We start from the raw sequence: 24,126 nt of genomic DNA on the forward strand, positions 1-24,126 counted from the left end.
TTAATTAAAACTCTCAGAAAACGAGGAATAAAAAAAACCCTTAGTTTGGTAAGTGGTATCTCTTAAAAAATCTGCAGCAAACATCATATTGAATGGTGGACATCATGGACATCATGATCATCGAATAAAACCAGACCCAAAAGGCTAGACTACAACTCCACTTACAGGAAGATCAAGAACAGGCAAACAATCTGTGGAGACAGAAGTCAGAACAGTGATTCTGTCTTAATATGGACTGGGAGTCTCACCTTGATCGAGGGGACGGTTTTAGGGGTGCATATCCACGTCAACACTCATTGAGCTGCCCACTTAAGATCTGTACACTTTACATACTGTTCTGCATTAACATTTTTAAAGAATATTATCACTACCTATATGTAGTCTTAGTGCTCCATTTGAACTGCTCTCTTTGGCCTTAGGATGGCAACGGTCTGGACAGAAGGCAGTGGGGAAAGTTGGGGAGGGAGTAGGGAAACAGTGAGGAGAAAACAATCCCATAGGCCTCCTAGAATAAAAATAACCCCCTTGCAAAGCCTGTATAGACATGTTAAATAAGTTCCCCTATCCACCCAATAGACGAAATTATTAAAGACCTTTACATACATGGCGACTGAAATGGCATTTTATAAAGTAGCCCTCTCCATGTTCTCAATGCTTGCTCGCATCCCAGAGATGAAGGGCTGCTCACTTTCTCACACAGGGTCCTTCATTCCTTATTGCTACATACTTTCCATCCCCAGGGCTCCCAATCAAGCACTTCTCTGATCTTAATTACAGTCTATAAACAGTAGTCAATCCACGGTTATGTTAAGAAGCAGTGCGGGAAATGTAAGTGTGGGGAGACACTACTGTATGCGGTTGTACAACTGGAAAGCAAAAAAACAAAGCGAGAACTAGCACAATTCTTGCAGGCAGTGAAGACAGCACAGATGGCGATGGGCGGCCTGTGTTCCGTGGAACCACAGTGGGACTATACTTTGCCTCATCATTCACCCAAAAGAAAAACAAAGTTTTTCATCTTGTTCTATTCCATTTACTTTCTAGGAAAGCAAATTCTTGGCTTTCTGTAAGCTGAGGAAGAATGTATATAGTTACGTGGATTATTGTAGTTTTGATTATTTTCAGTGATTCGTTCCCAAGGAAATATATCTATTTAGACAGAACTATACCCACTATGCATTAAAATGCCAGTCTTTCAAAAATTCTTCTGAGTATGTATAAATGTGGCTTCCTCTTCTTCTAAAGTTCTTTCGTGTATTTTTCAGAACTTGGGTACTAAAGCATTAACTTCATATGGAATGTAGCGGCTTTGTGTTTTCCCTTCTTATTCATCAAAAGAACAAGAATGATTGTACATTTAATCTCTCCTTCTACTGGTATTTATAACTTTAGCAAATAGGCCAGCACTGTGGTACCTAAAATAAACTGTTATGAATGCTCAAATATCTACACAGCCAGCAAGTCTTTCATGAGGATAATTGTCACACATCCTTTCAACACAACAGTGCACACTTTCCGTGACCAGCCTCTTAGAAAGTTAAAAATAAAACTACAGTTAAGAATGTCAAGTTTGTTAACCTAATTGGATTTTAAACAAAGAAAACAAGAGAAACAATGGTTTTCCCAATTACCTAACAAGCAGAAATGGTAGAAAAATAAATCTATACTATTCTGCTCATACTTAAATTTCCTTTTCTAAGTCATTACATTTTTTTTTTTCTATTTTCTTTTTGAGAGAGAGAGAGTGTGTGTGCAGCATGGGGGGTAGTGGGAGAGAATCTCAAGCAGACTCCCTGCTCAATGCAGAGTCTGACATGGGGATCTTTCTCATGACCCTGAAATCATGACCTGAGCTGAAACCAAGAATCGGAAGTTCAACTGACTACACCACCCAGGTGCCCTTCTTGTAGAGGGCTGTAAAACATCAATGAAAAGATAAGAACTCCTCCCTAGGGGAAGGAACAAGGAGGAAACTGGAATTTGTTTTAGAGAAGAGATAAATTTTATAAAACCATGCAAATTAAAATTGTAAAGCAATGGAAAAGAATAATGGAAATTGACACCAGGCTGAGTATCCTCCCAGTCGCCTGGGCTCCAGAGAAGTTGCTGTGGTAAATACCAACTTGACCTATCCGAAGCATTCAACTCTTCATAACCAAAGCAGCACTCCAACGAGAAAAATATCATAAAATGTCCTTCCACCCATCCCTGCGGAAATACGCCAGGAAAATGAAGCCTGATGAGTAACTACCAAGAATCCTGTCTTTTCATCCAAGCCTTCTAGACGCAAAATACCAAGCTTCTTAACCATGTGGTCGGAAGTCATCGTGGAAAAGAAATGGCTGGCAGTCAGCAGGACCTATTTGGATGAGTGTAAACAAGCCAAGACAGATGGAACTGGGAGAGACTTGTTTTCGTACTCCTTTTCTGTCTACTAGTAAAAAAATATTGGCACCTGCTTTGTTCACGATTTCATGAACGAGAAGGTGGACAACGCCCTTGGGGAACTGAGGCGTCATTTACTGAGTTAACGTAACAGAGAGCTGAGAGGCTAAATGACAGGGCTCAGAAGCGAGATCTTGAAAGCTCAGAAGGAAGAAATGCTGAAGACGAGAAGTGAAACGGAACCAGCCCCTGGTTCTTAGGATGGAGAATACTGCTCCCTTGAAAAGACATGTTGTCCTCATACACACAAGATTTAAATAACTGCTCTCAAGAAAAATATTCTCCCCAAAGAATGTCACAACTTTGGAGGGAAGTCATTTAACCAAACAGTGAAGAAAACCTCTAAGTTGCTGTAGCAGCTATTTCCTTTGGATAGATGAGACTTAAAATATTTATTTATGCATACTTCTTGTGTTAACTTTTGATTACTTTCCCTTTCTTTGAGTTTTAGAATGACTTGCATTTAAATTCAAAATTTCGTGAACGCCTGCTACATTCTTTTTAGTGCCAGGCAATGGTATCGAGTACAGATGGGTATTCATGGAGGGGACAGAAGTGATGACAGGCCAGAAGTCAGGTGTCACAGTGAAGGACATTGGAGGCACCTAAAGTCATACGATTATACAACATTTCATTATGTTACGATAATTCACCTATAAGACAATTATTCTGATACAGTGTAAGTGGCATATCAGAATTTAACTTCTTTATTTACGTCTTAAAGAATATTACAAGTGTGATAAAACGAGTACCCAAATCCTGTTCTTATTATTGGCCACCTGGCACAGACTTAAAGTAATCAGGTAGTCAAAGGCACAAATATGGCCAGTAATGTAGAGATTTTCACCATTCTGAGGTACCCTGATCCTCATAAATATGACAATAACAGCATCTGAAATGGGGGCAGGGGAAACAAGTAGACAAGCAATTATATACTTAAGAAAAAAAAAAAAAAGTAAAGTGAGATACAAAAGAAACTCCCTTATAGAAAAATAGCTACTATCATTCTTATAGTCTTCCTTAAAATAACTTACCTTGTAATTTACATGTGGTCTTTACACAGTTATTTAAGAAATTGGCAGCAATAGAAAAACATTCAAAAGCATTTTTTTCATGGGTAAATGATTCCACAACTCCAACACAAAGAAGCATGTTGAAATTAACTTCAGGCAGCTTGATTTTCGGTTCCAGGGGGTTCACGGACTCATTGTTTTATAGAGGTTGGGAAGAATGTATGAACTCCAAAATAGCTAAATTAACTAAGTCAGCCACAAGATCTGGCATAAGAAGTAGGAGAAACTGGTCTTTTAAAATGTATTTCCTCTATTACCTGCTTGACTCTCAATCAGGCCTATGTAGTCACAAAATATATGCATCAGGACTTATGACGGTCAGAAACTACCTGCAAATAAAATCCATCAGGGAAAAAGGGGAGGGGTGATTTGGCTTTATCTCCAAAATTAATAGTGTAAAGAGAATTTAGTGTACATATTTGTTTTTTTTAAGATCTACTCCTTTTTCTTTCCTAACACTAAGAGTCCTTTTGCTGAACATTTTCACATGAAGCATTTTTCAGTTTACTCCTGCTATGACTCAGTGAAAGCTTTGTGAATTTCAAAGTGCAAGTCACCAGCCACGAACAGCTTGCACACAGTCTAAGTGCTGCAGACTCGGCGTCAGAGCTGTCTCTCTGGGGTTTCTAAGTAGGGTGAGCATGAAGACATTTGAAAAGGGGGCACCACTCTGAGTGTTTCTGAGGTTCTTCCAGAAGCCCATTCTAGGTAATTCTGGGAGCCTCACTGTGACAGATTAGCCTTCTCTTTCCATCCTCCTCTTACAATGCCTGCCTTTTCACCCATTCAATTTTCTGTCAGGTCCTTCAGAAGAAGAGGCACTAAGAATAAAGGAAAAGGAAACCCCTCAGTTTCACTCTCCAGGAGTCAATGACATCATCAGTTCTTAGAGTATACTCTTTTTCTAGGTCATTTTCCATTAACAACAAAGTCCCTTCAGTTCATACTTTACAACTAGTATTTTCTACCAGGATGCGTAGTTTAACAAATGAACTGAAGAGCTAACTTAGACATTTCCAAATCTCTTCAACATAACTATAGACATAAACGGACATTTTCTTGGTCATTGTAATGCTGTGCCTGGACGGAATCACATTCTGTGGATTTGCTACAAGTTGGTAATCATTCATGTAAAGATTTCCCATCATTACCATGAAAGACTGCAAGCTAGGCGTACAAAACTTTCACTGATTCATGACAATCGTGGAGCCATCTGGGCCACTGAAAAGTATAAAAAGTTATTTCCAATAACCACTGTGGACAAAAATGTGAAGAGAATCATATAATATTTTGAAAATATTTTAATATTTGCCATTTTTTGCCTGCGCTATTAATATATACATGGATTTAGTAATAAATATGCTACCATTACATAGAGCACAATATCTTTAGTATTCATAACTGGTTGAAATTAATGCTGCTATTACCTTAAGAAAGGAATAAATAAATATCATGCCCAAGTTCCAAACCAATGCTCAAGAAGTTGTCATTAACAAAAATTATAAAATAAACACGTCGGGCATCTTCTTTTAAGCATGATTCTTGTAAACATAGCAAAGATCACTTTTCTCAGTCCTGCCATTTTGTGTGATGGCTTTAAAAGAAAACACAGCATACAAATCCTATCACTTCTTTTTTTTGCATAGGGAATGAATTAATCGTATTTGAAAATGCAGCAAACTTTCAGTGAAATGTCTTCATCACATAGCACTTGTTTTCTCTAGGACTTCGGAACTTTGGAGCAATAAAAGTGCTCTGCATAAGTTTATAAAATATGCCTTCTGGATTTAAAATTTAACAGAAAAATTTCAAGACAAGTCATAGTCATGATTCTAAAATACTATGTACATAATATCCGACTACAGGAGGGCATACCTCGCTGCAGACAACACAGTGTACGAATGTGAAGCACAGTGTTTCATAGAATTTCCCTTTAGATTTTCTGCACATTGGTGCCTAAGGGGCTAATGATTACGCCCATTCCACTTGCACAAACAAGGTAGAAAGGGGGATGTGAGGACAAATTTAAAGGGGATAATGGAAAAACTGGCAAAAATGCAGTACATATGCTTTAAACAGTGCACTTTATAAAATAGTTTGCTTTATTCATATTCTCTTATAAAGTGCAATATTACTTAAAACAGAGACCTGTACCTTATTATTTTGTAATAACCATGAAAACAAATCACCAGGAAAGAGCAGTGCAAAATTAAAAACGTTAAGTAGCTTAGCATGCATCTCAGAGAGATCCCAAATGCAGAGCACGGGACCTTAAGTTCCTGTACTTTTTATTTTTTTTATTTATTTTTTTACTTTTTAGAAAAAGATTAATAATAACAGGTTACCATCATATGTAACCATAAAATAAAGACAATAAGTTAAAATCCTCTCTCAAGAAATAAGCGTTTACCACACACACAATTCACTACAGAATCATTCTGAAGACCCTCAGACCTTTTTCTCTGAGAAATCACTGTTCGAGGGGTGCAAATCTCTTAAAAACCCAGGCTGTCCACAAGGCAAAGCAAAAGGTATCGTCATCACAGTACAAGTGACACTTGCTGGCAGACATCTGGAAAACCCTCGACTCATTCTGTGAGCCGCTCAAACCTACCCAGTCCCAAATTAGATTTACAGACAGACACCTTTGCTCTTTCCAGAACAGTCCTGTTGGCATCATGCTAGGTCGCTAAACAGTATAACAGGTGCTCTATTCACAGTAACATTTTCTGTCCAGTGCTTTTGGACAAGGATAACCAACTGGGCTTTTCTGAAAAAAATTCCCTAAGAGGCAGATTCCAAAAAGACCAACAGGACGCAGTTTGAAAAGTGTAAGACATCACCTCAGGCACATGCTGAGGGCATTCAAGGTGCAATGGGTCATCACTGGTGACATTCCTACCGTCCCTGCACCGCTCAGTCTGAGAACTGGAACAGCGTATCTGGGTTACTGGGGTCCGCGGGGTTGCTGGGCTGCAGGGTCTTAGTGGGCGTGGTTTTCCCGTGGGAGTGAGACGAGGACGAGTGAGAACTTTCGCTGGAGCTGCTGCGCGTCTCTGTACTGGTGCTGGTCTTCTTCATCTTCCTTCTCTTCGCCAAAGGGGCCTTGTCAACATTCTGAAGGCAAAAGCCCTCTCTCTTGTATTTGTTAAAGGCCTAGGGGAGAAAGAAAGGGAGGTCCTCTGAAGGTCAAGAAATTGAAGTTCTCTTGGCAACTAGGGCTCCTAGCAGAGGACAACTTTTTTCGTCGCCAGTCACAGCTCCAAATTGCTCTGGGAATAAGGTCCTGAAAACCTTCACTCGCAAACCTACAGGCAGGGTCTGGAAGCTCAGGGTTCGAGTCTCAACGGCTCTGTGTAAATCAAACCAGCCAGGCTGTTCAGGAGTTAGGGTTCTCATAAATCTTTTGAAGAAGTCAGTGTTACCTTTCAATAAAAAACACCAACCTCTCAACCCCCGTTACTTTTATTAGTGCTGTGTCTGAGATTTAAAATTCTGATCACAAAATCTCCAAACAGAGCAGACTGGATCTGTTAGGGCTCTCCTCTCCACTTCCAGGTTGGGGTAATTGGGGTATATCTCGGATACTTTGTCTGCACAGAGAGGCTCAGCTCCACCTGCCTCGGCCTGGCTTTCTCCTCATGGCTTCCTGTCTCCACTTCTTTCAGACTTCAGTTTGGGTGTCACTGGGGTTACTCTTGATAGCTTTGCATCAAATGTCACTGGGAAGTTGGGGATCATCTGAACAAACCTGCGGTTAATCTCTTCACACCTCAACATACCCTAGTTCATTAATTTTTAATCCATGTCTGCAACTGAAGAAGAAACGCTAGCCCTTTTCCTTTCTCAAGGTAATCCCTTCAGAGGTACGTCACTTCTCCCTAACTCATCTATTTCTTACATAATTCTCTTAAAACCTTTGCATCTGCTTGGAACAGCATACTCTTATTCCCTACCCCTCACAGTCATGAGGGTATGTTAGGTATAAGGGGCGGCTGAGTGAGTGGACTTTTCACATGTGCCTTAAGTTCCTAATGTTTATTTATAGCTTTTAAAGAAAATGATTTAGCCTATTTGAGAGAGAAAAGCTCCAACACAATGCATATTGTTTTCATTATCTACTGAAAATTTTCAACTCTTCAAATATCAGACTACTGCCTCATCTCACAAACTCATCCGGAATGTCAAGTAAGTATTTTGTGGGTTGGCAGTGACTCGGGTCCCCCACATACTTTCTGTTAATAAATGTGTTTTTATTATGGAGGGATTTATAAAAACACACCTAGAATGAAAATAACACATTCTTTTAAATGTACCAAGAGCGTGTCTTGGAGGTTATGGAGTAAACATATCTGATTCCTTTTCAAACCTGCCCACCATGTGTGGAGCACAGGGCCTTACGTGGAAGGTTGCTTTCACACAGGTTTGCACAGCAGCTCCTGAAGACCCTAGAATGTCTGGAGTCATCAGAGGATTTGAGGACAGCTGGCTACCGTCTTGAAGCCATTCGTTGTATCTCAAGCCCGACATTTTAAGCCTTTTATTTGGATCGACTGTGAGGAGTCCTATAGGAATAATTAAGATATTTTTATTTCATGATTTGTTTCAAACATAAATTTCAATGAGGTTCACATGATACAATGGTCCTGAGAAGGATTCAAACTCCTACAGAGTCATTACATTTTCATATACATTTCCACCCCTCAGTAAATCCTGAATGCCAACGACTAGGCCCACAATAGCCTGTGTCTACCGTAGGCTAATTGATTTCTCCCGAGAAGAGACTGGCACCCAACACAAAGACTCCCATTGGCGACTGGGAAGCTCCACATGAACAGGGGGTACCTAGATGCACTTCATTCGTATGCAAACATCTTGTACGAGTCAGCAAGTGCAGTAAGCCGCTAGAGGTAAGGAGATGGAGGCCCAAAGAGGAGCCATGAGGAGACACACAGACAAAAACCAACCGTGACAGCATCGGGAGACAAGCGCAAGAGTAACACCCCCATGCACAGCGTGTTGGCGACCCACGGGGAGATCTCTGACCGCAGTGTGGACACCCTGGAAGGCTTCCAGAAGATGAGTCCTGCGGGATGAGTACAAGTGGGCTCGATGAAGAGGGTTTCCCCAGGATTAGAAGGAGCAGTGTGAAGTTGTGCAGGAATCTGAGCACGGGCACATGGGAAGAATTCAAAGGCAGCATGAGGGGAATAGGAGGCAGGGGCAGGCAGGGCCAATTCCTCAAGGGTTCTGGATTTCATATGCTCCCATATGCGAGTCTGACCGGAAGCTAACAGGGCCTCTCTGAAGGACTTTTAGCAGAAGAGAGGCATGATCACAGCTGGGTATGAGGAAGGTTACTCTGCTGACTCATAACAGAGAGGTAAAGGCAGAGGCAGTGACACAAACCAAAAGGGTGCCATGGGCTCTTAGGAGAGAAAGGATGGAAGGAACCGGGGGGCAGCCATGTGGATGGGGACGAGGGGGCGGTGAGGACGGAAGGTGAACTGCAGGACTGGGTGGCTGGCTGTGGAAGGTAAGGAAGGTGGGGGGGGTGGATGGTGACGCCCATTCTGGCTTCCTGGCAGTGCAAGAGGAGGATGGGATGGGGAATATTTTTGGGAAAAGGATAGTAAAATAATGTCAGTTTATTTTGGAGGTGCTAGATTGAGATGCTGGTGGACCCTGCAGATGTGGAGAATATTACTAAGGGATAGTGTTCCGGTAAGAAAAAAAAAAGGCTCAGTAGAGTAATCAGAAACCTAGAACACACGTGAATTCCTTAATTAACAAATACCTATGAATGGGTATGCTTCCACTTCAATCACTACACATCATATGCAATGTAAAATTTCACTAGAGTCTTACCTTGGATCAAATCTTTAGCTTCTTGGGATACATTCTTCCAGGCTTCTCCTTCAAAGGAGAAATCTCCCTTTTTAATTTTCTTCATGATTTCCACCGCACTGGTGCATGTCAAACTTTTGTCATGAGATTGGAATGGAACTTGCCCTGACAACATTGTATACTATTAAGAAAAAAAAAAAAGAAACAAATGAGAATGTCTGCCAAAGTCATTGTCAAAGCCATGTTAGTCATTTCATTACGAACTTCATCAGCATAATTTACCAAATACGACAACTAGCATTACTGGGTTTAAAAGACTATGTAGCCTTCTTCTATCAAGGAAGCAACAAACACATTTCAAAGCCTTGTAAATAAAGTGAGACAGCTTATTAGATCAAAATTTAAAGAGCAAGAAGAACAAAACAAGGACATTCCAACTACTTCAGAAAAGACAGTGCTACTGTTAACAGAAAGTTGAGAGATAGCAGAACCTTTCATTAACTTTTTTTTTTCTTTATTCAGTTCTACACATCCTTTCCTCAGGACATTAACTGTGGTTAAGGGCTTCAGACATTTTAATTTAGGCCTTCCTATTTTGGTTGTAATTACCACTTTCACTTTATTTTTCTCATTGTGGAGTTAAATGGAATGAATTCTCTAAAACCACCTGTTCTCACTGTAGCCATGTGTTTGAAAATTTATGTTTAAGGTTTTTGCCCTTTAAGAAGTCAACAGAAAAACTGGAAAGCTAAGTAAGGCTTGTCTGTGCATCAGAGATTAAATTTAAAACTTTAAACTTCTTGGAGAGTTTTCTCTCTCTGCTTGCTGAGAGACTTACAGGCCTACGGAGGTGACAGATGGCCAAGAATGGTGGAGTGAGGTGACAGTGTCCGAGCACAGACACCATGGAAGCGCCACCCAGTGAGGAGACAGCGGTGGCGTCAGTAGGAGCCAGCTCACCACGGCGGTTACTCTCGAAGGGACACAAAGAGGAGGGTCTCTGTTTCAAGCCCTGCTCTCAGGCAGAGCTGTGTACCCAGGGAGAAGTCCCTGTGACCTGAAAGGAGTCGGCCATTTCTCTTTTCTGGCCATGTGTCTGACAAGCACGGTCACCCTCATGATGCCAAGATGGTGATGCCACTCTCACACACTGGCTCTCACAAAAGATGGATGATCCCAGACAGGAAAATAAAAAGGACATCAAAAGGAGAAAGCAGGAGATACGAGTAGGTGGGTGTTCCACAAACCCTGGCTGAGGACGACTGAACACAAAGGAACGAAGCCCCAGAAAGAGTGGAGAAGACACCTGGCTCCTCTGAGGTGACCAGAGACCAGGAGGCTTTGGGCGAATTTGGACTTTGTGTACCAGAAAACTGTGCCTGAGAGAATTATGGACGGAGGGTGTGAAGATCGAAGACACCGAGGAGAAGAGACCTCCGTTACTGACTTGGAGCAACCCGACGTGAAGATATGTGTTCTAAGGAGGGAAATGCGAAGACACCGGAAGAACAATGACAACACAATTTAAGAAAACCCAAACCCTCCCTAAATCTTCTCGCCTTTACCCTTCACGCACACACAGTGACGTTCAGCACTTCCCCGACGTCTCCCTCCTTAGACGCCAGCACTGGCTTCCTGACAGGGACCCACCTCGCTGGTGTCTCGAAGGCTCTGACCTCGCCCGCCAGGCCCAGCTTGTGAGGCCCCCGGGTTCCCAACCTGTGTTCCACACCAACAGTTTCTTGGCCTCCCTGACGGCACTCCAGCTACTTAGTCTCCTTAGAAGGCCATTTTCTTTCAAGCTGACAAAGGCCCACCCCCGCTCCAGTGTAACTTTCCAGGATGTGTGACTAGGGCCTCCGCCCTCTGCCATCCTTACTCCAGAGAGAAGATCCATGGCAGGAGGGGAACATGAGCTTTTGAGTCAGACAGACCTGGCTTTCTGCTCTTTTACTTACTAGCTTCTATTTTTTAGCTGTTTTGTTACTAGGTTGGGCAAATCAGTTAAGCTCTCCGAGGCTATTTCTTCATCTTTATCGTCCGTGTGACAGGATGGAGCAACCCATTGCCTTTGGTAACAGCAGCAGCCTGCTCAGTAGTACACCCAACTTCCCCGTTTTCCCTTCCTCCTCCTTCTCTGGTTGGAAGGCAGTAGGGACCCCATTCCTGAGTCATGCGACTTTAAAGCCCCTTCCTAAAGGTCCACCTTCTAGATCACTGCTGGCACGAACTATCTTAGCCCGGGTTCCCCAGAGAGCAGAGTTTAAAGTAAAGGCTACTACACGACTGCATTAAGTGTGGTCCCTGTGGAGGAAGAATTGAGGAGAACAGGGAACAGTGTCCACACCAAAGGCACTACAGGCCCTGGCTAAAAGGGACAAGCTGGGAGAGCGGCCACGCTGAATGTGGTACAAGTCAGTATGGGGCTGGCACTGATAAGCACCTACTTATCTGGTCAATAGATTCTTCTTGATTTCTTGATTTCTACCAACGCGGCAAGTCTTTACATGGCAAGGACAGCATTCACTGTGCTGTCCAAGAGCTATGTGAACTCTCCAGCTCTGTTCTCATACAGCCTGTTAGGACTTTGACCATCCTGGTATTCTCAAGAACCTCATGCTGGCTCTTGGTATTGATGTCTTCACGAAGGGAGACCTGGTGGGCGGAAACCAGCAGTGTCCTACATGCCTTCTAAGCACACGAATGGCAGAGCGAGGGCAACAGACCGGATAAACATTCAGGGGACTGTCACACTGGTGAAGGGTTTAGAGGTCCTCTGGTTAGGGGCACAGAGACTTGTCCCTGAAAGACAAACTGCTTGTACCTTGTACTGCTGAGAAAGAGGCATAGGACGTAGTGGGCTTCTTGGGACTTTGGTGACAGCATATATTGCTTTCTCGAGAATACTGCTCCAATCCATTTATCAAGTGACTGGGAAGGCTACCAGTTTCAAGTGCAGCCTGGAGTCAAGGAGTTCCGCAGCAGGTCCCAGCTGTAACACAGGATGTCTTCCTACCTAGGCCATCGGATCTGGCTGACTCGATTGTGCTAGAAGTAAGGATGCTGTGCAATGTCTCTGGCAAGTGCATGAGAGGAGTCGCAGGGCAGATGTGAAGGATTCTGGGGTGAGGTTCTTGTCTTCTGTGGCAGAGAACTACTCTCTGAGAAACAGCTCCTGGATGCTACTGGTTCCTAGCAGACCATGTGTGCCCATGGAAGGGATACCAAGACCAGTACATCGTGTGCCTGGACCAGCAGCTGCGCTGACTCAAAGTTGCAGCAGCGATCCCATATACTGTGGACATGGCACACTGAGAACCAGCCCCAGGAGGTCCAGAAGGCAGGAGTAAGTCACATCCATGGGTGTGCGTTACCCATCTCTGCTGCATCAACACTCCTAACTCAAGCCAGTGGCCTCACTGAGGAAGGGTTCCCGATGACCAACTGATGGAGGAAGAAGGGAAACTGGGCTTGCTTGCTGGATGGTATATTAGAACACGAAAAACTCAGTGAAGGCCCCTGCTCAGGACAATGCCCTGTGGTCGGAGCTCTGTTCTTGAGGATCAGACTGAACCATCAGCTGGTGCTGGGTCCTCATATCTAGATTCTTTTTTTTAGAGAAAGAGGTGGCGGGCGAGAGAGAGAGAGAGAGAGAGAGAGACTGAAATCGGTGTGGTGGGGGGCAGAGGGAGAGGTAGAGGATCTTAAGCAGTCTCGTTGCCCAGCGTGGAGCCCCACGAAGGGCTTGATCTCATGACCCTGAGATCATTATAGGAGCCAAAAACAAGAGTTAGATGCTTAACTGACTGAGCCACCCACGTACTGCCCCCATATCTAGATTTTATGGGTACATGGCCCACTTATAAAATTCATGTGTCTGTCCCTGCAAACTTAGAGCTTGCTTCATTAGAGGTCTGGTTCATGAACTCAAGGGATCAGTTGCACTATACAACAGATGTGCGCCATCTGCAATCCCTCTTTCTCTGCTTTCTTCCTGCTGCTGGGATTATGCGCCTTAGGAAGAAGACGAGACATACTTTAGCTTCAGGTTCTGCTTTCTGGGGAGCCCAGACTAGAATACCTTTCTATTACTGATGAGCATTTGATTTGTTTCCAGTTTGGGACATTTTAAAACATGCTATATATTTTTAAAATTTTTTTTAAGATGTTGTTTATTTATTCATGAGACATGCACAGAGAGAGAGAGAGGCAGAGGGAAAAGCAGGCTCCCCACTGAGCAGGAAGCCAGACGTGGGACTCAATCCCAGGACCCTAGGATCATGACTTCAGTTAATGGCAGGCACTTAACCGCCTGAGCCACTCAGGTGCCCTATATATTTTTTCTTATACCCATCTTTTGGAATATAAAAATACAGTTTCTCTTGGGTTTATTCCTGAGGGTGAACTGCTGGGTCATTTGGTCTGTGTATGTTCAGTGGACGCCGCCAGTTTTCTAAAATATATTCCACTTCTTAATCCTACCCTACTTCCTAACAGAAATGAATGTAGCTACATATGAGAAAGTAACCTTTATAAATACAGTTTTCTTGCTTTCTGATGCGTAGTAATGTAACAAGCTGTCGGGTAGCAAAACTAATTCTCCATCTTTAGAAGTGTTTAAAGGAGACCAGTGATCAGGGACCTTGTAGAAAAGATCCCTGCTCTGGATGAGGCGGAAATAGACAAACTTTAGCCTTTTCTTAACTCCAATCAATATCTTACAATTTTAGTTGATTACCCAGGAATCAACTTGTGTTGAAAAAAATTTTGTGCCTGCAAGTTGTTTGCAAATGGTGTGGCAAACAGTATTTATACACCTAAAGGTATATATCTATGTATGTGTTTGTGACCATATCTATACTATATCATATATATGTATGTACCTGTACACACATACACATACACACGGAGAGTGTGCATAAGAGAAAAATCGAGAGAAAGAAAAAGGCAATGTGGCAAAATGCTAGACGTTCACAGTATTATTCTCTCAATTTTTTTTCTGGGTCTGAAATTTCCAAAATAAAATTTTGAGAAAAAAGTAAAACAATAAGCTCTCCTAAATAAAACACTTGGAAGAATTATGTTTTAAATGGAATTGTATATGCCGGCTGGTTGCCACAGAATCCTATCCCACATGAATACTCTGCGTTCGGGGCTCAATGTTTCGTGCCTCCGAAGTTCGTATGTTGGGGCACTTGGGCGGTTTAGTTGGTTAAGCATCTGACTCTTGGTTTTGGCTCAGGCTGTGATATCAAGCCCTGTGTCAGGCTCCCTCAGTGGGGAGTCTGCTTGAGATTCTCTCTCTCTCTTCCCCTGCTCCCAAGCACGCACACACAGTCTCTCTCTCTCTCTCTCTCTCAAATAAATAAATCTTAAAAAAAATTTCTGTGTTGAAGACCCAACTCCCTGATGTGACTATATTTAGAGACAAGGCCTTTATGGAGGTAATTAAAATCACATTCAGTCATGAGGGCGGGGTCCTGATCCAATGGGATTAGTGTCCTTATAAAAAGAAACAGCCAAGAGCTTGTGCACTCGCGCTCTCTCTCCCAGCACACTCACGGAGGGAAGGCCATGTGAGGATACAGAGAGCAGGTGGCTGTTTACAAACCAAGGGGAAAATCCTCACCAGACGCCGACACTGCGGGCATCTTGGTATTGGACTTCCCAGCCTCCAGTCTGTGAGAAAATAAATTTCTGTTGCTAGAGCTACCTAATCGGAGGCATTCTGTTATGGCAACACCAAGCTAAGCCACTGGGTAAGCTCTATTTTAATTAAAGTCCTGTATGTTTCTGACAGGGACTGCATACCCATTGAGGAAGACTGGGTTGTAGACGAGCCATAGTCGAGCTGCCACATGAAGCAGCTTCCCAGAGTATTTATTTTATTCAACGGGGGCGATGTAAATTATTTTCATATTATCATAGCCACATCCATGTTTATTAGATATAACACACAAAAAAACCCATTGATTTCCTTTCTTTCTTTCTTTTTCTTTTCTTTTCTTTTTTTTTAAGATTTTGTTTTTAAGTAATCTCTATACCCAATGTGGGGCTTGAACTCACAACGCTGAGATGGAGAGTTGCATGCTCTACTGACTGAGCCAGCCAGGCACCCCAAAAGGCCATCGATTTCTAAGGCAATCAGGAGACTCCAAATAAACTTTATGCTTGCTACAGAATTGCTGGGGCTTTGTGTCTAAATCTTCTGGAGGCATGCATTCATGCGTGTGGAAAAGTCTGCAAAGCATTCTGTTTTTTTGTGACTCTTTAAATCGTGTGCTAACTTTGTTCTTCGTCTGTATTTCATTGTGTATCTCTAAAAGGCAAAGTTTCTTTTAACACCACAACCACAACACTATGATCACACCTGAAAGAAATTAGTAGTAATCCTTTATATCATCAGTAGCCAAATGGTATTCAGATTTCTCCAGCTGTGTCACACACATGTATATATCTATGATTACAATTATATCTGTATGGCTCAGAGTTTGAATTTAATAAATAGAATTAAAATTAGAATTTGCTTGAATCAGAATTCAAGCAAATGTAAATATTGTTTCAGAAGTGTCTTTTGGTCTATAGATTCTTGGGCTACCTTTTTTCTCCTAGGAGAAAAAAGGGTTATTTGTCCAGTAGAACAGGACAAATAAAAAAGTTCTATTTGTCCTGTAGCACTTCCCACAGTCTGGATATTGTGGCTGTGTTCCTGTGCTATCGCGTAAGCTGCTCTTTGTTCCCTGGTTGTCTTAACAACTTGATGAGTAGATCAAGAGAGAAGCATGGCTTCCAAACCCATGCCATTACACACTTATTTCCATGAATATGGCATTCGGAAGCTTGAAAATACCTGTCCGTGTGTCTAAGACTCTCTTTTAAAACCTTAAAGAGGGGGTGCCTGTGTGGCTCAGTGGGTTAAGCCTCTGCCTTCGGCTCAGGTCATGATCCCAGGGTCCTAGGATGGAGCCCCGCATCAGACTCTCTGCTCAGCAGGGAGCCTGCTTCCCCTTCTCTCTCTCTGTCTGCCTCTCTGCATACTTATGATCTCTGTCTATCAAATAAAGATAAAATCTTAAAAAAAAAACCCAACCTTAAAGAGGTTGAGGATTATCACTGACCTATACTTAAAGTAAAGGCTCTTTTACCAAGGGCAATTCTATACTATTGCTAAAATTGGAAAGCTCCTTTTTATTTAGGCTAATTTTTTAGGAGAATGCTAATGAAAATATAAGAGGTTTTAGTCCTTAAACGAAACTCTCAAATCTATAGGAGTTAGTTATTTTTTATTTAAAAGATCTTATTCATAAATATTTAATTTTAGTTTGAAAATTATAAATGATGACTTAAAGTTGCTGAAATGAAAACCATTTAGAACTTAAAAATAAAAGAAGAACCGTCGTTTGGGGATAACGGGCTATAGCCACTGGGGGAAAACAAGCTGACACCAAAATAAACCCCAGATGGAGTGAAGATTTAAGTATAAAAAGAAAATATAATTCTAGAGGAAATTTAGGGGAATTTTTTGTAATCTCGGGTTGGGGTAGGGGTGGAGGGACAATCTGACATCAAAGCCACATATTGTAAAGGAAAAGACTAACATCTTACTATATAGAAATAAAGCATTCTCCATTTAAACCCTCCTAACACCCAAAAGAAAATCCCATATTGCTATAAACAATGTTTTCAAACAAATGACCAAAAATATCTCCAATATCAATGGCAGACAAAGGATTAAGATCCTTCCCAGAGCTTTACAGTAAGAAAAATTTCCACACAGGAAGAAAAAAAAAAAAAAAAAAGAAAGAAAGAAAGAAAAATTTCCGCACAGGAAAATGGGCAAAGCTCATAAACAGCAATTCATAAAAAAGAAAATACAAATGTCCAAATACTTGAAAAGATGCTCAAAACTGAATATTCATCAAAGAAATGTATGCAAGTTATAACAACAGTGAGAAATAATTTAAGATTGAAATCGATAGTATCTGATGTATTCGCACACAGTTGATGAGAACATGATCTGTTAAACCTTCTAGAAGGAAATCCAGGCATATATGTCAAAATAAAGATGTGCATGTCCTTCTCCTAGGAGTCTATTCCAAGGAAATAATGAGACAAATGCAACCACATATGTTAAAAAAAAAAATCATTTACGTAGTCTGTAATTAGCAAAATACTAGAAAACACTAACTGCTCATTAGTAAAGAAATGGTTAAATGAACTCTAGAGGCCCAAACCACATGCATAATATAATCTCATTTGTTAAAAAACCCACATAGTTGACAGAAAACACACATAACATGGTGGCGGTAGGCGGGGTGGTTAGGAGCGGGAGAGCGCGTACACATCATCTCCACACAATGAGATTATGAGTGATTTCACTTGTTCCTTAAATCTTTCTGTATTTGTCTGAAATTTTCTCCCTAAGATTATGCATTACAAATTACATGCAGAAAAAGTCAAGCTATTTTGAGAAGAAACATGCCAAGGTTTTTCTAGCTTAATGTTGTTTCTGATCACGGCAGCCAAGGACATTTTGTGAGAAGCATGCTTACCACAATTACTATAAGCTACTATAAATACTTCTTGTTCTAGCAATTAATTTGTTAATTTATCCTAAATTATCTTCTTTAATTATATTTTTAGTCTGAAAATCTCACAGAATGTATTTTTTAACATTTTCCTCCTAATAAGTTACTTTACCATTTTCACATTACATCCAATATGCCTATTTTTTGAAAACAGCTTCTTTAAAAAAAAAAAGACTATATAAATTCCTATGCACATAAAACGCAGTGCCTCCAATTATTTCAAAATAAACCAAAATGAAAGTTTCTACATTGTCTCCAGTGTAAATTTTTAAAAAAAGGGAAACAGTCTTGGGTTAGAGCTTTCATAGACTGTACAGAAAAGAAACCCAGCTGCCAATTTCCCCCCACAATCTGAAGAAAAACAGCCGAGAGAGAGAGAGACAGGTAAGAGGCCATCTGGAAACTGCCTAGGTTTCCTGGCTCTAGGGAAATGAACTCACCAAAATGACGCCCAGGCTCCAGAGGTCACAGGACTCATCATAGCCGTTATGATTCAAGAGCTCGGGGGCCGCATAGTGCAGGGTGAAGCAGGGTGTCTTGAGAGGCTGGTTATCAGGTGGCTTTAAGCGTGCAAACCCAAAATCGATTACTTTGATTTCCAAATTGTCATTTTCATCAGTGAATAATAAATTCTGCAAGATATAAACACTTTAATTAGTCTCTCGTGAAACTGTCCTGGGACTTGGAGATGCCATTTTTGTAACACCATTTATCTATACACTGATACTGGACTCAGGCTCGGAGAGAGGTCTGCTGGGGAGGGTCTCTGGGAGCTTGATGTCGGTGAACTGTTGTTCTCTGCCTTATGCTTTTTTTTGGATTATTTTAATTTTATAATGTCTTGTGAAACATTTTTCAATCGTAGCACGCCTCTTCCCATGTTAGAAGAGCCTTTGTCTACATTTTTCTCTCTTGGTGTTGGCCCTCTACCCTCCTTCCTCAACCTCCCTTCTGACCTGGCTCACGTGCTCCTACTCCTCATTTGGAGAGATCGCCCAAACTGTGCCACCAAACTGAAGTCAGGACTCTTTCTATTTTCTGCTAGCATGTTTTCTTTCTGTTCCTTAGCATCATGGTATTAGAAATTCAACGTCTTCCTCTCCCATTAGACCATCACCATTCCTTAATGGCAGGGACTATGTGTCCACCACATTTATGACTCTAGTCCCAAAACCTGGACACTCATATGGTAGGTGCTTTGGTAAATATCCATCCATTGAATGAAGTAATAAATAAAATAGCTGTCTGTAGTATATCTTCTTAAAGAAGACATAGTAGGGGTGCCTGGCTGGCTCAGTTGGAAGAGCAAGTGACTCTTTATCTTGGGAGTGAGTTAAGCTCCACGTTGGGTATAGAGACTACTTGAACAAATCAATCTTCAAAAAATAAAAAAGAAAGAAAGAAGACACGGTAAAGACCTACATTACATTTCAGAAATATTTTCTCCCAAACAGTTAACACTTAAGCATTTTTTGATGCTTATGGATATCATCCCTCAGTCATTCAGAAAACACTGTTTCCTTAAATCCTTTGTCTGCCAAGCCTTCTCAGTCACTAAGGCTTTACTGTATCATTTTTGTGTTTATCACACATTTAATAAATGCTAACCATCTGATGCACGGTCACCCTTTTTTTCCGTCTCTCAGGCTAGTACCCACAGTGGGTGAATCTGCTTACATTGTCTTCAGACATCTTGACAAAACCTCCTCTGTCTTTGTATTTATTAAATTATTCCTCAGATCTGGAACATCATTTGCTTTGTTACTATTACACCAACCAAAATAAAGAAGGCTTCATTCATACCAAGAAGAAAAATCTTCTACACCTTTCATTCAAAAGTTAAGAATGAATAAAGTGAGAGGAAAGAAAAGCAGAAGTATTAAAAAGTTTTCTTAAATGTTCTCTATATAATGCTTGATCCTGAATGCGTGATGGAATTACAACGTGGATATGACGGAATGTAAGGTTCACCACCACTAAGTGAGAGCTGGGGTTCACGTGCTTGCATTCCGGAGAAGTCTCAGCAAATGGCTCTCAAGCGTCTCCGCGGTGTGAACCTGCCCCTGGCCCATGGCTTCATCCAGTCTGCTCAGCCTTTGGAAATGACTTCAGTTTATGCTATAGTAAGGCTGGCAGAGGACTTCCTTAGCCGCAGTTCTTGAAATGCAGGAGACTCCGCTCTCCGAGTGGAGCTGGGTGCACATGGGCGAGAGTGGCAGGAAGCAAGGGCCATTTAGCCTCATCTCAAGCCCCATCTGAAACTAATTTGATGCAGTTTTTCTTAATCTTTCAAGGGGTATGGGGTCCAGTTTGAAAAGTACAAAGCAGCCCACCAGGAAAGTCAGCCAGCTTCTAAATTTGTCTGCTTCTCACCCAGAATTTAGGATTTTGCCTAAGCAGAAAGCCAAGGCCACACAAATATAAACCAAGAGATATATAATCAGATCTTAAACTATGACATCAGTGGGAGAGGAATTAAACTTTTAGTTTGGAAGTAATATACTCTACCATTTAAAAGTCCAAGTGGAAACTACTTTATTATGAGGATGTTAGTACAAAGGCACATTTTCCTCTCTCCACGGTCTATTTTGATTTAGGGCCGCTATCACTGTGGTAGAATGTCCCAAATAATATGACAATTCCTCGTTTCAGAGGATTATTTGAAAGAAAAGGTTTGTAACAAATAAGAAGAACTAAGTAACATAAGTATCTTTTTTATCAGTAAAATAGGAAGGCAAATTTAAATTCTGTTGGAGAGGACAGTTGCCTCATTTGAGACTCATGGGATGACAGATGGCCAGTTATCAAAGAATAAAACATGTGAAAATGAATTCTATACAGTCATGGAACAGATCTTTTCAATTAAAAAAATTACATGCTTGTTCCTTGTCTATCAAGAAAACATTTAAGTGGTGTGCTTTCACATTTAAAAATAGATCGCTAATCTCTGATGTACGGAGCACCATATTTTCAGTGGGTGTTCTGTAGGAGAGTGAGAACTCGGATGAAGGAAGCAGAGGGGGAGCTAGCATAGTTGCAAGTTCATAAAACACAATTCACTTTTGACTAATTACTAGTAATATGAATAACAGTAATAGGAAGTCCACAGACAGAAGTTTATATGCTTTAGAATTAGTCAGTTATATTTGGATGCACAGAAATCCATTTTTAGGGGCACCTGCATGGCTCAGTTAGTTAAGCATCTGCCTTTGGTTCAGGTCATGATATCAGGGTCCTGGGATGGAGCCCCACATCAAGCTCCCTGCTCAGCAGGGAGTCTGCTTCTCTTCCTCCTCTGCCCCTCCGACTGCTTGTGCTCTCTCTCTCTCTCTGAAATAGATAAATAAAATCTAAAAAGAAAAAAAAAAAAAGAATTCCATTTTTAAAACATCCTCTTCCTACCAATGATCCAAGATATTTAAACAGGCAAAAAATGGTGCTTTCAGAGACATATTCTTTTGTGGTTTAACACAAAAAATGAACTCCAAATAAATTATTATTTAAACAAATTTGACAATGCATTATAACCACATGGTAATTAAAAATGAAGTTCTATTTTGAAGAAGAAATATGTGTAATTTTACATATGATAAAGGATGAGTCATTGTTACGCTTTTATAAATTATTGGGTTTTGTGTTTTAATTTTTATTATTATTTTGATGATTTCCTAAAAGGGGGAAACTTCCAGATTTTTGATACTAAACAAGGACATTCTGGAGCCAGAATCTTTTCTATTAACCTTTCGAAAGAAGAAATATATAAATAGGGGCTGCTTGTGCATTGCTACACAATTCTATAAATACAATACGTGAACAAAGAGAAGCACATATAAGGGCGGTACAACTAATTAAACCAAGACAATTCTTTATGTTTAAATATTTAGAATAGAATTATATGCATTCCTATTCATGAGCTAATCAATTCGATGATAAAAATGAAAAAAAGTTTTCATAATACATCATTTAAAAAAACCCTCTAAAATGGTACACATATAGAAAGGATATTATTTTCTGCTACAAAAATTTCCATTACTATTTTTGGCCCACAACTGTTGCATAAAGTATTTCTTCCATAAAAGGCTCTCACATTTACAAATATAACCTCAAGATGATCTGCTGGCAAAAAAAAAAAAAAAAAAAAAAAAAGCAAATTTATTTTAGACTAAAATAGAGGAGAAAGAAAATCCAAGAAACAGTATCTCTGCAAGTATCTCTTTAGCAGAAAGCTCTAAACCATGAAACAAGAAAAGCCCACCCTGCGGCGGCGGTTGGGGAGGGGACAGGGTTGGGACTGAGGCTGGACTGAGAGCCACAGGAGGGAGCGCGGGTCCCGTGATACCTCTGGCTTCAGGTCCCGGTGCACCACGCCCACATCATGCATGTGGCTCACGGCCGAAACGAGCTTCCGCATGATGTAGCTGGCTTCCGTCTCACTGAAGTGTTTCTTTTTCTTAATGCGTTCAAACAGCTCTCCCCCGTTCAGAAGTTCCATCACCAGGAACGTGTGAAGCTAGAGAGGAAAAAAAGAAGAATGAGGAGGGCTTTCATGAAGAGAAGTGCATTTACGGATGAAACATTCCTGGACAATTAACTACCGCTAATAAATTTAGATAATCCCTTGTTAAAATAATCAATAGCAAGCCTTAATGGTGGAGAGGAAAGAATTGAGGGATAATGTGGCTTTTTTAGAATTCTATTTTGGTCATGGAAAATTTCAAGTGCTGCAGTGAAATCTTTATATATCCCTTCCTTGACTAATTCTTTCATTTGAATTCCATTCCAACCCTCTCTATCAAGTTTACATATCTTTCTTTTTAAAGTATGGCCTAGTGCTGATAATAATGTGAAATTGTCTGCTTTAAATAATGGAGAAGATTAAGGACAGAGTATGGGCAACTGCCCACAGGAGGCCTGACCCACCCACTGAATGGCAAATATATCTTTTAAAAAAAGGTATTGTTTCATGAAGTTGATCTGAACCTCCTGTGAGAGCTTAATGGATTAGTTTCAGGGGTCCTTGTTAATATCCACGGCAAATACCCATAGCTCAAGGGTGGTGTTTTTTTATTTTCGTTTTTCTTTAAATAATTGCTTTGCATACCAGTGGCATTCTCTTAATTAAATAGTTTAAAAGTTATTTCTTATGCCTTGCATACATGTCCATAAAGAAAATAACAGGGGCAATCAAAAAGCAAAGAAACTGTATCAGCTCTCAAATGAACACAAACATAGTTTAAAAAGATACCCAGTCAACAGATTTAGGTGCTATGTATTACAGAACCAACATCGTTCAGCAAACATGCTTCCTTTTGAATCAGCAAAATCCAGGGGGAGAAAAGCTTCATAAAAAAGGCAATTATCCTGTACATATAGGGCACATTTTAAAAGGTGAACATTTTAGTACGGGAGTTGTTTACAGGCTACCAGAGATCAAGGTGATTTGAGTTTCTACATACAACAGATACGGTCGAAGTTGAAGGTCTGCTACAAGCATATGCCAGTGAGCTTTAAGAAAAAAATGGAAAGCAATACCTGCAAGTAGTTTAAAAGATAGGTTTTAGAGTCAAACCTGGAATGCTACTTCCTTATGACCCTGGGGCCCTACTTAACCGGTATGAGCTTTAGGACCCTTACCAATAAAACAGGTAACTGTGAGAAAATACATATGAGACAGTTGGATAATGGGTCCTCCAAAGACATCCATATCCTAACCCCCAGAACCCGCGGATGTTACCTGATAGGGTAAAGGGAATTTGCAGGTGTGATTAAGGATCTTGAGATGGGAAGTGTGTCTACGTTACCCATCAGAGCCAACAGTATGGGACAGGACTATGGAAACAAGAGATTGGAGTGATGTAAAGAAGGATCACAAGCCAAGGAATGTGAGCCGTCTCCAGAAGCTAAAAAAGGCAAGCAAACAGAGTGTCCCTTAGAGTCTCCAGAAGGAACCAGCCCTGCTGATATCTGGACTTTATACCAGTGAGACTGATTTTGAACTTCTCACCTCCAGACTATATGTTTATAAATTGGTACTCCTAGGTTTGTGGTAATTTGTTACAATAGCAAGAGGAAATGAATACAGATCCTGGTACACTAAGTGAACTCCACTGCTGTGGAGTCGCTGAAGACCCACCCTCGTTGATTTCACCCATTGAAGATCACCCATTGAAGGA

At 40.9% G+C, this 24,126-nt stretch overlaps 1 protein-coding gene across 7 annotated transcripts in view; it reads right to left on the reverse strand.

Moving 5' to 3' along the window:
* Positions 1 to 4,801: 4,801 nt before the first annotated feature.
* Positions 4,802 to 24,126, reverse strand: part of RPS6KA5 (ribosomal protein S6 kinase A5) — a 186,403-nt gene continuing 167,078 nt past the window's right edge. For 6 of the 7 annotated variants that reach the window (XM_032878629.1, XM_032878630.1, XM_032878632.1 and 3 more), the window contains 5 exons: positions 22,293 to 22,463; positions 18,394 to 18,585; positions 9,387 to 9,546; positions 7,920 to 8,083; positions 4,802 to 6,674 (listed from right to left, as the gene is read on the reverse strand). In XM_032878629.1, coding sequence (XP_032734520.1) covers positions 6,435 to 6,674; positions 7,920 to 8,083; positions 9,387 to 9,546; positions 18,394 to 18,585; positions 22,293 to 22,463 — 927 coding nt within the window. In that variant the 3' untranslated portion in view covers positions 4,802 to 6,434. The remainder of the gene's footprint in view (positions 6,675 to 7,919; positions 8,084 to 9,386; positions 9,547 to 18,393; positions 18,586 to 22,292; positions 22,464 to 24,126) is intronic. The other variant, XM_032878633.1, reaches the window with a different exon arrangement.

This window comes from Lontra canadensis, unplaced genomic scaffold (genome assembly GCF_010015895.1).
Source record: "Lontra canadensis isolate GAN:19392208 unplaced genomic scaffold, GSC_riverotter_1.0 scaffold64, whole genome shotgun sequence".
Lineage (NCBI taxonomy): Eukaryota > Metazoa > Chordata > Mammalia > Carnivora > Mustelidae > Lontra > Lontra canadensis.